Below are 13,249 nucleotides of genomic sequence, written 5' to 3'. Positions count from 1 at the left end.
CTACCTCACAAAACGCACAGTCACCCTGTGGAATCTGTGGCAAGAGGATGTTGTGCAGGTCAAAACTGTGACGGGGCTGGAAAAATAACTAGCTATGTTCCTGGAGGATGGCTCCATCAATGGCTACTAGCCAAGATATTCAGGGATGCAACCCCATGCTCTGAGTGTCCTAAGCCTCTAACAGCCAGCAGCTGTGAGTGAACAACAGGTGATGGATCATTCAATAATTGTCGTGTTCTGTTCATTCCCTCTGAAGCATCTGGCATTGGCCTCTATTGGAAGATAAGGATACTAGGCTGGATGGACCATTGGGCTAATGGAGTATGGCCATTCTTACATTATGTTCATTCATTACCAGTGCCTCCAAAACAGCTTTTGTTTTTCGGCTGCATTAAAGACCCATTCGTAGCCTACAAGATTCCACAAGACTCCACAACACAGTGACTGCTAGTAGTTAGCAGTCTGCTCCAGGACCTGTTCTGCAGATGGAGAAATGACTTCTGAATCTCTCTCTTTCTCAGGGTGCATTGAAGTTCATAGGCTTCTGTGGTCAGACTTGTGACTGAAACTAGGCTGATATAGATCTTGAGGTTCCTCTTGTTACAATACTGTAGTGTTCCAGCTTGACGTGACCTTTGTTCAGCAGATAGCAGGGGTAAAACTCTGGCCCCATTGAAGTCAATGGGAGTTTTTCTATTAACTTCACTGTGGCCAGGATTTCACATATGGAGATTAAGGGCTTGATCTCAGGAAGGACCAGACAAGGTTATGATACTGTACCACTGAGCCATTAGAGTCAGTGAGCATCAAGAGTTATGATCCAACAGGGCGAATTAAACTGAGGGATCAGGCAGTCTAGGTTGCAGCTGTCCAGCTTATGCCACAGAAGAGTGAATAGCTGGTTGTAAGGAATATCATTTTCTTAGATCCTTCAAAAGCAGTTATGTCAGTGACTGTCCATCACAAGGCTCTTAAGCACAATTTGAATATGCCACTGCTTCTGGATGTAACTAAAAATTCTAAAATGGTTGCTGTGAATACAATGTACCTTATTTTCAGAAATAGCTGAGTAACCCTATCATGTTGAAGTCCCTGGGCAGGGTATGTGCCCAGCTCTTCTGGATATCAGCTCTATAATTAGTCTCATGGTCTCTGATGACTCATCGATAGGGTGACTATATGTCCCATTTTGGCTGAGAGGGTCCCTTTTTTAAGCCTTGTCCTGGCCTTCCTGACTTTTTTGGCAAGACTGGGCATTTGGCCCATTTGTTCTTGCCAACTAATGGGACAAATGCACAGTTTTGCCAAAAAAAGTGGGTTACAACCCCAGCAGGGTGCAGAGGATCGTGCGGGGGGGGGGGAGGAAGAGGCAAGCGGCAACACCAGGCCTGCGTGGGAGGGAGGGTTTGGGAGAGTGGCTTGGGCCAGGCCAGCCCCATGTGGGCAGGTGGCAGGGGGTCTTGGGCCACCCTGCATACAGAGGGGGGCCTTGGGCTGGCCTTGTGCAGGTGGGCAGCAGGGGGGCCCTCAGGCCAGTCCCACATGGATGGCGGGGGGCCCGGGCTGGCCCCGCGCAGGCAGGAGGCAAGGAGGTCTGAAGGGGGGGGCTTGTGCGGGGGTGGACGGGAAGTTGGGCTCGGGCCCAAGTGGTGTCCCATTTTCCCTTTGGGAAAATATGGTCACCCTAGTCATCAAAGCTCTTTCCAGTTTAAAGAAGAAAGTTATTAAGCAAAAATGTCTGAGACTAGAAAGTGTAACATCAATAAGAGGCACTCCTTAACTATATGTAATACTTCTAGCTCTACTTATAATGTTTGGCACTTACATAGCATCTTTCATCCCAGGTTCACTGTTAAAATATTAGTATATATTTGGTATCCACCAGGGCACAATCAAATCATACAGAAGCATAAATAACATAATGATGAATAAGTATGTTAAAAGAATTTACAGACCAGCTGCATTATACTGAACTATTTGCCTAGGATTTTATCCTTAAGAGAATCGGAAAATACAAAAATGAAATCAAAACATCAGCTCTTGTTTTTGCAGCCGGCTTTGCTGGTACTGAAGGGCCAGCTAAGTCTGGCATGGATGGAATCCTCTTCTGCCTCTCAAAAGGAAAGGATCCTTTGATCCTCCCCAGGGTGTGGAAGCAGGGAAAATTGATCTTCCTTTAGGCAAAAATCCAAATGATTCAGCACAGGACAGTTTCTTACGAAATACATAATTGGATTCTCAGACCACTGTGTTCCTAAATCTCTTTGAGCAAGGCTTTGCTACTTAAGGCTCTGATCCTGCAATTCATGACACATGGGCAGACTGCTGTTTCCACCCACATGCTTCAAAGTGCAGGATAAGAGCCTATACTCTGGTCTACACACAAACTTGGACGAATATAAATAACTGAGTTTTAACTCATATCATTTGTTATTTCTGAGTGTACTGAGTGTACATTAACTGGATGTACACAGACTTACATTAAAACAACAAAGGGTATGAATTCAAACTGATTTAGTTATTTTGGCACAAGGTGGGGTGCAGACAAGTTGTAAGTTTTTATTTGCATCACACTGCCAACTCCTTCAAGCAACTTGCGGTCCCCAATTAAAGGCACAGCCACATGTGTGGGAAGCATTCAATACAAATTGATATTTCTGGAATGCGGGAAGATAACATCCTCCCACGTGGAACAAAAATACAAGGAGCTGCTAAATTAATGCTTGTAAGCAGCATACATTTGTTATGTTTGACTTGCAGTGTACAAGAACATATATTAACTATTATGAAATGTGCCACTTATATGATGTTCCATATACCTGTGTTGTGTATATAAAATTATGACATATTTAAAATACATACTTCCTGTCTATGTGGGTTTGTCAGATCATATCAGACCCATTAGAGGTGATAAGCTTTCAGTCACTGAGTAATTTCCCTCCCCACCCCCAAGATAATAAGACAAAGGGATAAGAAGGTAGGAAAAGGTGATATACTATAACAAAAGTATAAAATTATGAGACAGGTGCCCAATAAAAATAGAGCTACACATATTCAAAAATCTACTTAGGGTAAAATCTTGGCCTCATTGAAGTCAATGGCAAAACTCCCACTACTTCTGTGTGGCGCAGATTCCATCCCTAGAATCCAATACAAATAGTATGTTTACCATAAATTTCAGGGCCAACTATAGATATGATAATGAGACCAATTCAGAGACTCCTAGGAAACTGTACCAAATAAATATGAACTCTCATTCATCTACAAAAGATATTTTTCCCCTTGACTAAGAGCCCCCAATGAACCTAAGATCTCTCAGACCTGTCTAGGTTTATAATAATAGTTAGGGAGAGTGAAGTATTCATTTTTATGCAGCTAGCAAATGATAAATCTAAATGACAAATGTCAGCAGTAAGATCAGCTGCACATGAAGCATGCTGCAGCAACCAGGAGGCCTCTGCAAAGTCCACCTGCTGCCTAAGATGAAGCATTATTTGAGTAACATGAATATATACTGGGTGGTTTTACTGGCATTGATTCTAACAGGTCTTCTCATGTGCTTAAAAGTACACATGTTGTACTGAATCAGGGCCATAATGGATGCTGTTAGAGTTAGCTTATAGCTGTATTAAATGTTGAGGTTTTGCATCTTGACATTATCTCACTTCAGAAAGTGAAAGAGACACAGACCTGCTTTAACAATTGTATTTCAAAATTCAGGGAAACTCCAGAACCTAGAGGATCCTTCTAGATTCAGTTAAAATTAACTAAGCCTTGCCGGTTACAGAACTTATACTGCAGGCATGTACTGCAAAGTGGCATAGATCAGGCATATGGAATTTTTGCTAGGGTAAGATAAATATCTAAACACTAAAAACAAATCTTTAGAGGAAACCCCCAGTCCCACCCTCCAAAATGATCCTGTCTTTCCTTCCTCCTTTCCCACAAAGAAATCCCCACCTCACTTCCTGTCCCAGTTCAGAAGATTACAAAAAAGTAAGAACATTTGTGATTTCTCCCCTGCGTTCATTGGATTAATGTTGTCGTTGCATCAACCAGCAGAATCCAGAATTCCATACATGGAGCAATGAGGCAAGAGGACATAATGAAATGGGATTGAATTAGGGAGATTTCCTCATGCACAAGTGCCGGAAAAGCTGTGCATTCTCTCCGGCTGCAGTTTCAAAGTTTCATGGCATTCTTGAGTGCCTTAGTCTTTCTTAAAAACTATTCATAAAATGACCACCTTCCATTTTCCCCAGGCTTTGCTTATGTTGCCTAAAGTTGCCCCGTGTCAGTATCAGAAAGGGATCAAAGGAGAAAACATTTATCCAGAATTCTGCCCAACTTTGAGAGATTCAGTAAAAAGGGAACCCAAAGAAGGATCCACTCTCATTCCACCTTTTCCAAAAACAAAACCTGATTGACAATGGCAGTAGTAGAATCCAGACCAGCATTGATTTTAGTCAAATTCCATCCTTTGAGAATGTATTTTACAGGGATGTGCAAAGAGACCAAAACTCAGAATACAGAAAATTTAGGACTTCTGAGAAATTCAGAACATTTAAATGAAGATGAAACAAAAGGCAGCAGAAGCAAAGCAAATTTTGCCTCCCTCTACCTGCTCTTTGCTACATAGTGTTTCTGTCCTTCTCCCCTCTAAGTAGGGAGTTGGGATCTGACAGGGTCTTTTACTTGCTCCACACTTTCCTAAAATAATCAGGAGCAATAATGTCAATTCACCAAACAAAAGGCCTTCTGGCAAAGCAGACAGCTTGTTGATCAATATTCCCATTGATCTCTGTGCTCTGCGTATTAGCACAAGTCAGTAGGACCCATGGTCATCTTCCACCAAGGAGCATTTTCAGTTTGGAAACGTAACCTTGGGTTGGTGTGCACTAATGGCAAACTGACTCTTGCAATGGTAAAACCCCAAGCCCTACTGTGACATTCAGGGATTGGGAGGGTCTTCTTTGGATTATACTGAATTTGTGATTGTGCACAAAGACCTTCTGTTTTTGGGATGATGTGTCCATGTTATGCCAAAGGTCAAGTCCTTTTTTACTGCAGATGGGCTCAAACCCAAATATGGGACCCAAACACTCAGTTCTCATTGAGCTTTGTGGAAGTTCAGATCCAGATCTCAACTCTCCAGCTCTGTTCCATCTAGAGTTTATACCAATATTGTAGAGTGAAGGGAAAATGATACTCATTCACCAGCAAATCGTTACATTTTGATTTATTTTAAGAAGCCCAAATGATGCACCATTTGTTGCACTGGAAATAATGAAGATTCAAGGAAGTGGGGGAGGGGGGTTTGCAGAGAGAAAGTTACCCTTAGTCTCCCTCAGAAGACAACATTAGATAAGATGGTGAATATACTGAATAATTTTGACAGTTTCCACTTCATCTATTAGCTCCTCTTTAACGTAGTGTGTTCCTTCACCTGACTCACATAGTGATGTTTCTGGTCCTTGATTTGACAACTTAAACTTATTAGCATCAGAATAATGAAATACAAGTATAGAATAGTGAGTAGTTCTGTGATGCTCTTGTTTCCATGCAAATGATGTATTTGTGTTAAAAAAACAAAACAGTCTTTTCCCAAACAGCCAGGAAAACATTCCTAAAGAGCGGATAACAAGCAACATGAACAAGGTCAAACCAAACAGCTGTTCAGAATTCAAATGACTGTTTGCAGGCAGAATATTTGCAGCATTCAGCAAAAACACCAGGCTTCCCAAGCTCAAAAAAAAATGAACATGTGAATTTCACAGGCCAAGAAAAAGGGCCACATTCCATCATTTCTATCCACAGCTGCTAAACTGAACTCATTTCTCAAATTTGGAGATAAATAATTTAATCATTAAACTCTCTTCGTGCGAATTATCTGGAACATGCCCAATGGGAACTAGTTTGTTCCATTGTAAATCACCCTTCAGGGACTTGTATACACCCATGGGCATCAATAAGGCACTAGCAGCCACTAATAATGATCCACCCTATTGAGTCACTGCTTTAAAGGTGCAACATGCTGAAAATGCAGTGACCAGTTGGGAAATGGAGATTGTCTAATGTGCAATACGTCTCCCTTATCCGCAAGATCCAAGCTTTGACTCCTGTGATATGTATAAGTATAGGGTAAACACACTGAGATGAGGACATTGCTGACAAACCGGCACAGGCAACACCTTCTTTCTGTTCATGCCAATTACCATGTCAGGGTGATTTCACAGTCATGGTGACTGCTGCATATATATAAAAGCTCTGGATAGGAGATTTACTTAGCGAAGCACTGACTGGCATGAAAGAGACCAGACACCCAGCTACACCATGAAGATGACAGGAGTCTTTTTACTCCTCACTCTGTCAGTTTTTTGCTTCTCCGGTGAGTAACTTTTATTATTTCCTGATATTCTGGAGCAGCTGGTGGAGGCCTAGTGCATTGTCCCTTGGATGATGTAGTCAGCCCAGCTCAGTTTCCAGGCAGAGAAAAGAGAGGGAGCCTTAAGGGACAGATGCACACATTGCTCAGGGGAGTTCCTCTTTCTAGGTATCAGTGCAGTGGCTTATTCTCTTTCCATGCACGTGGAAGGAATAGTGGAGCCTGATCAAGTGTCCATGTTTAGGTGCTGGAAGGGGGCTGCACTAGCAAGTGAACTCCTGTGCACCACTTAACAAGCAACATCTCAGCATCTTTAACGAATTTGAGCAAAGGGAACCTATTTCTTGATGGTAGTGCAAACCAGGGATGCCTCCCATTCTGCGGTTAGGGGGCAAGTCCGGCAGTAGCAGCTTGATCGATAGATTCCTCTAATGGTTGGAGATTTATTTGAGAGACCGGGGCTTCAGGCTACAGTATGGTAAAATATAGAGCTGGTCCATCCAGAAGGAAATTCCAACATTTCAACATTACTTTTTGTCCCAAATTGGGACAAAAAGCTGAAATTTCCAATTTTTTTCTCCACACAATGGAAATTCTGGACATTTTTAGTCTGGAAACATCAAACTGACCTTATTAAAATATTCATTTTGAAACTGTTGAAACATTATACCATGAATATTAAGTATAATATTTTTATAAAATGTTAACTTTAGTATTATATTATATTTATATATGAAAGTTAGAACAAGCCAAGAAAATCAGAATAAAATACTCCATTTTGATTTTAAATTGAATTGATATTTTTCTGTTGAAACCTTTCAATTTTGACAAAACACTGTTTTCTGACAGAAAACTGTTCTGTCAAAAAAAATTTGACCAGGTCCAATAGTTTACTACTGACATTCTAAGAAAAAAATAATTATTCTCTCTTCTGGATTTCACAGCACATCTTGTCTTAGATTGCAAGGTTTTTGTGGCAGGCACTGCTGCTCTCTTTGGGTCTTGTTCACAGCCAAGTACACAGTTGGCACTAAACAGTTAATAAAATTAATAACATCTTGCCTTTTAGGGGAGGTGGCCTGAATCTGATTCAGTTTCAGGATGATGCAAACATAGATTGAGTTTTGTGGGATTTGGTGGTATACAAGAGACTGAAATCTGACACAAGGACTATATATAACTTTTGCTACTATATATTTGACCATAGGTTTGTGCTGGACAAGAGAGTTTCAACAGAGATCTAATTAATTTTGGGTCACCCCCAACAAACTGTGTGACATTGTAGTTTGTGAAAATCATGCATACAGGGCACTTTGATTTCTCTTATCCTTTGGAAGCCATGACTGTTACAGGAGATGTCCAGCATATATACATCCATAGAGAATGAAAACTCTGTGTCATCAAAAAGAAGTGCTTTATTCCAAGAACAGCTGATTTCTTCTGTGTAGCGTTGTTATAATTTATATTAACATTTCGCTTGGAGGACCCAATTGAGATCAGACGTGCTGGACATACATCTAGTAAGAAACAGACCCTGTCCCCAAGAGCTTGCAGTTCATATAGACAGGACAGATCCAGAGTGAAAGAAAGACTTTATTATTATCCTCACTAGTGACCTTATTACTAGACCTCACTAGTGATGATTATAATGAGGAAATCAAGGCTCAGAAAAATTAAGTGACTTAAGCAAGGCCACAGAATGAGTTTATAGTAGGACTAGGAATTGCGCCCAGGTCTCTTAAACCCCGGTCCGGCATCTTAACCATTAGACCATCCTGAGTGAACTGAGCAGTAAGCACAAAACTGACTCCCTGGCTTTTAATCTTGCTTTGATGTGTCCGTTTGACTGAAAGAGGCTTCGTTCCCTCTGGCAGGCAGAGATTGTGCTAGATTCTGACACAGAATTCAAATATCCAGAAGTAAATAAGATTTGTTAGCAGTTATAATAAGTCATTATAAGTGTGTTGTATTCAACACTGAAAAACACCTGTCATTATTTATATCAAAGGAGGTAATATTTCATGAATGACCCATGAATACAGGAAACCTTTCTGTTCTATTTACTAGCTCCAGTTAATCCAAAGTAACAGTGGCTTTCTGTGGCTTGCATGGCACAAAGCAGCCAATGTGAACTGGTGAATCTGTACCTAGGTGTTTAACTGAATAGTCTTCAAACATTTTGCTTCATTTGATCTTTTGTGTCTGTGATTTTGTTCCAGGTGCTGACAGTCAAAATGGGAGTCAGGTGAGTCATTTTCCCTTTACCAAAAATAAATGGTTTGCAATGATTTCATAGTCAAGATCTGTGGCAGGAAAAACACTAAAAATTAAATGGGAAGTATCTGAAAGGGTGAAATACTGGAATGCTACAGGATCCAGAGAATAAATCCCCATGATTCAGACAAACAGTTTCCATTCAATCAGACTGATAGCATTAAGGCCCAGATTTTAAAGCTATCTAGGCATTCCTGCACTCAGCATTGCAATGTCAAATAAATTAAGGTCCTAAATCTCATTTTTAAAAGTGATTTAGGCACTTAGGAATCTAAATTCCATTGACTGTCAAGTGGTTCCCATATCCCAAACCATGTGCCTGAGAGAACTCCACTGACCTTCAGTGACGCCCCAACCCCATTGAGGAGGCAGGAATAAACCCCACAAACAAATGCTGCACTCAACAACAAACAACAATTTCATCTGAGCAAAGACAAGCCCTCGGGTTGTAGTGGGGATGATTCAAAGATGGGGCAGCTATAGGGAGTCACCCATACACATCCTCCAGCAATATAGTAAAATGTACCCAAGTCCCCAACCCCTGAATATCCAGAATAACACTCTCCAAAGTGACTAAGAGTCCAAACAGCCACCCAGTCTCGGTCCCAAACAGAGTACCTTCCAACCCTTGCAGTGGTGCTGGGGCTTTAATCCAGCATGAGTTTGGACTGCTGCTGAGTTCTGGTCTCTAATGTGTTGACTGGTGTCTGCCTCCTTAATCCCTGTGCTGAATGGGGCTCCTCTACTGTGTCCGGGCTGCTCCATCAGCCTGGCTACAGCCTTGGATCCAGGCTAAATTTGGTCAGCTCCTCACAGCCATTGCAGCAGTTCCACACCACTCAGTCACAGAGGACACCCCTGCCCCCCCGTACGCCTGCCAGCTGGCCCAGAACCAGTTAGTTGGCCTTCAGCTAGTCCCTTATCCTTGTTGTGGAGTGACATTTCCCCCCTCCATCAAGAGACAGGCTGGCAGCAGGAGGCCAGGTGTGGAATTTCCTCCCAGCCTTTAACTAAACAGAGCTCAGGAAGGTGGAGCATTTCTGGGGAGTGACTTCTCTACAGTTATAAAAGTTTTTTGGGTGAAATCCTGGCCCCGTTGAAGTCAATGGCAAGATTTATGTTGACTTCTACCACAGAGCCAGGATTTCACCCTTTGTCTGCATCTTACCCATTAACTAGGATCTTGCATTGTCACAGGTAAATCCTTGTTAACTGCATTTAAGGCTCTGATCTAGCAAAGCACTTAAGGACGTGCTTGAGTTCAGTGGGACTGCTCACATGCTTTACTGGGTTAGTGATATACTGAGACTTTACTTCTTGTCGCTCTCAGCTAGTGCCAATAAAGCACAGCTAACTCATGTGGTACCAATCATATAGGAAAGGCTGATGGAGTCCTCCATCACTGCAGCTGTCCTCCAGTTAGCATCAGCAAATGAGTAACCCAAAGAGGTAGGAGAAAGAGTTTTCTCCTTAAACAGGGGCAATACAAGGATGAAATATTTAATCATCATGAGTCCTTCCTAGCGTCAGACTAAAATCCAGTTTAAATTGCCTAACTTGCAAGTTACAAATTGTGAATCAAGCTTGGCAGACCCAATCTAGGCTTGTTTCACAGGTTATAGGGCCTGCTGTCCTCCCGGACATTGCACCATTGCTCTGAAAACTAATACACTTGGATTCCAATAAACCTTCAAAGAAAAGGCACTCCACCATCACAGGAACTCCCTTAAGAATACCCTGCTTCCAGTCCCTAAAAATTCATACCTAGGCATTGTCAGCAAAGCACCTCAGCTGGGTGTAGTTATCACAGCAGGTTTAAGGATAAAAGTGGTAACCAGAAGCCAAATCACATGGAGCTTTCAAGATTAAAACCATCACCTTGAATTGCACATGGGAGCAGATGAGAAGCCGTGAAGTTCGTGTGTTTGCAGAAGTAAGATCAGGAATGACACTTCACTTGGTTGGAATCAGTACAGACCTTGAAGCTGGGTCAGGGGCTGTTCTGGTCTGGCAAAGGTAGTTCTTTTTCCAGTTCTGCCATCCTCAGTTTTATACAGGGGTCCATAACTGATGCAGCAGTAAGGTAGATTTAAATTGGGATTCTTCTTTCTACAATTTCTTTTTATGTTTAATAGCTGCACAATAATTGAATGAAACCTGCCCGCAATTTTGCGCAGCTAGTTATTCTCACAGTTATAAGATGAGTTGGAAGCTGCTACTTTCAGGAATAAGAGAGGCTATGATCACCCTTTGAATGAATCTAACATGTCCTCAGGAACCTAAACTTCCCCACAATAAAGAACAATTCACAACTAGTGTTGGTCAAAAACTTTCATAACTCAAATTTTTTCAAAGAAAAAAAAGAAATACATTTTTCATGAGAGTTTTCACAAAACATGTTCCCATTTTCCTAGCAGCTCTACAACCTACAGCCCTCTGTGTGTCCATCCCTTCAACACAGACAGTCTCGAAGGGATAGCAAACCCTAGAAAGATGTCATACACCTTGCTCTGCTGGTGTCAGATACTTCTCCATGGGAAAAAATTGGCTTTTTGTTTCCATTGTTTTAACTATTCCTGAGAAATTGATAGTCAGATCCTCAGCTGGTGTAAATGGGGTAGCTTCACTGACTATGCTGATTCACACCACTTGAGGATCTGACCCAGGGAGCAGGCAAGCCCATTATTATTCTAATGGTAGATGAAAGAAATGAGGAAGGGAATTTAAAATAAAATGGCATTATTTTATTTATAGGTTGACTGCAGTGAATTTAAGAATGTAGAGAGAGGTAGAGAGACCTACTGTGCAAAGATCTATCAACCTTATTGTGGCTCTGATGGCAAAACCTATACAAACAAATGTTCCTTTTGTGCTGCAGTCATGTAAGTACAGAAACAAGTAACTGCTCCTGAGGCATTAAAACTCTGAAAAGAATTGATTTATCTTCCACTTCTATAAATCTTATTATCCCATAGGGTAGCCCCCATGTTCAGAATCTGTATCTGTTTGCCTATTTGCTTAGTTTCGATAGAGTTTCTCCCAGTAATGAGGCCAAATTGATTGAAATACTGATCACTAGAAGTCAGTGGAGAGCTCCCTATCTCCGCAGAGATTAGAGACTAGACAATCAGAAGATGAGTCAACAGAGCTACATCTCCCAAATGAGGTGTTTGCTAACAAGAAATCTGGGACCCAAACAACTTTGCATAGGATTGAAAAGTGGAATGGAAGAATGAAAGCTTACTCATGGAATAAGAATAAAAATTCTAAACAAAAAAGAGATCCTCTGTAGTTAGGAGCCCTCCTGTTTCTATCAGGATCCATATCATGGAAGAGTATCATTCATGGATATAGTACTGGTGGTGGCCATCTTGCTGAAAATTACTGTCAGGCTAAATTCTGTGGTCTTTTATTTAGCAACATCCCCATTGATTTTCCAGCAATATGGCAACCCAGGCTCATATAGATAGTGAACAAGTTATCTTCTGGGCTTTAGAAGAACTTGAACAGGAGATAAAAGCATTAAACATTAGATATTTTCCACCATTTGTAAATCCAAGATGGCAATGTCTTAATTCTAGAGATAGGCAAACCAGACTGACTGACATACAGAGTGATTCAACTTGTATGCAAAACTTGAATCCCAGTTTCCACATTTAGGTAAATTATAGTATATTAATTTAAGTTTCTTGCAACTCTAGGCATTCTGGTTTTGTGCAGAAGCCTAAGAGCAAAAATGCTGCAACAAAGGAGGCCGTTTTTGCAATATTTCGGCTCAATGTCACAAGAGGAGATCCTTTTCTCATGAGATTTCCCATCCAAGTTTGAGGCCCAAGACGTTTGAGTTCACTTGAGTATCTATGCTATAATCTGTGAGGGGAAAATAGCCAAGGAATGGCTCTATCAGTCTAGTAGAAAACTGCAGATTCTCAAGGCATCTCTGTTCACAAGTGGGTCAGTTGGGGACTTTAGTCTATAACATCAAGTTTGCTGTCTCTAATTTCTTTGTGTTTTCATTTTCTCCTAGGAAAAGTAATGCGACACTGCGTCTGAAGCAAACTGGTGAATGTTGAATGAATCCTCATTGTATCTGAGTCTGAAAGTCCTGATTACACTATCTGTATCCATTATCAGTTTGGATCATATCACTGTCTCTTGAGTTTACTTTATTAAACAAGCAAAGCAGGAGAAATTTTTGTCCATTGTTTCTTGTCAAGAGGAAGGGATTATGGACTGTAATGCCGTATATGAGTTCATTCCAGTGTATAGAAAATAATTACAGAGCAGTAATTCCAGAGAACAAAAGATATAACACTGCTATGTTCGTGATATACACACAGAGAAATTAGATAAAAACATAAAATACCCTTTCTGGAAGACTGCAATGTAACACTACTTGATTTTTTTAGAAATCAGAACCCTACCACACAAGAACCCCAAAACAGAGAGAGACAAAGCAGGCTGCTTCCTAAAATAGAGAGGCTCACTCAACCTACTATGCTCTGGGCTGACTCTCTGCAGACTGACTGCTGCTGGACGCTTTCCTACACAGCCCTCTAGCATGCAAGCAGGACCAAAAACCCATTGAGA

At 41.2% G+C, this 13,249-nt stretch overlaps 1 protein-coding gene across 1 annotated transcript; it reads left to right on the top strand.

Moving 5' to 3' along the window:
- Positions 1-6,333: 6,333 nt before the first annotated feature.
- LOC119859613 (serine protease inhibitor Kazal-type 6-like) lies at positions 6,334-12,772 on the top strand. The gene is made up of 4 exons (XM_038411868.1): positions 6,334-6,388; positions 8,605-8,630; positions 11,414-11,541; positions 12,687-12,772. Exons 1-4 carry the CDS (start codon positions 6,334-6,336, stop codon positions 12,730-12,732), a joined length of 255 nt encoding a protein of 84 aa, XP_038267796.1. The 3' UTR covers positions 12,733-12,772.
- Positions 12,773-13,249: the final 477 nt, after the last annotated feature.

The sequence above is a fragment of the Dermochelys coriacea genome, chromosome 8 (assembly GCF_009764565.3).
Source record: "Dermochelys coriacea isolate rDerCor1 chromosome 8, rDerCor1.pri.v4, whole genome shotgun sequence".
NCBI classification, from domain to species: Eukaryota; Metazoa; Chordata; order Testudines; family Dermochelyidae; genus Dermochelys; species Dermochelys coriacea.
The sequence above is the reverse complement of the archived record's forward strand: the minus strand, read 5'-3'. Positions and strand labels throughout refer to the sequence as shown.

Bases quoted from the DNA above. Each gene is read 5' to 3' on its own strand.
- LOC119859613 (XM_038411868.1), top strand. From the start codon at position 6,334: ATGAAGATGACAGGAGTCTTTTTACTCCTCACTCTGTCAGTTTTTTGC. The intron at 8,631-11,413 runs GTGAGTCATTTT...TTTTATTTATAG, and splicing joins ACAGTCAAAATGGGAGTCAG to GTTGACTGCAGTGAATTTAA. The intron at 11,542-12,686 runs GTAAGTACAGAA...ATTTTCTCCTAG, and splicing joins TCCTTTTGTGCTGCAGTCAT to GAAAAGTAATGCGACACTGC.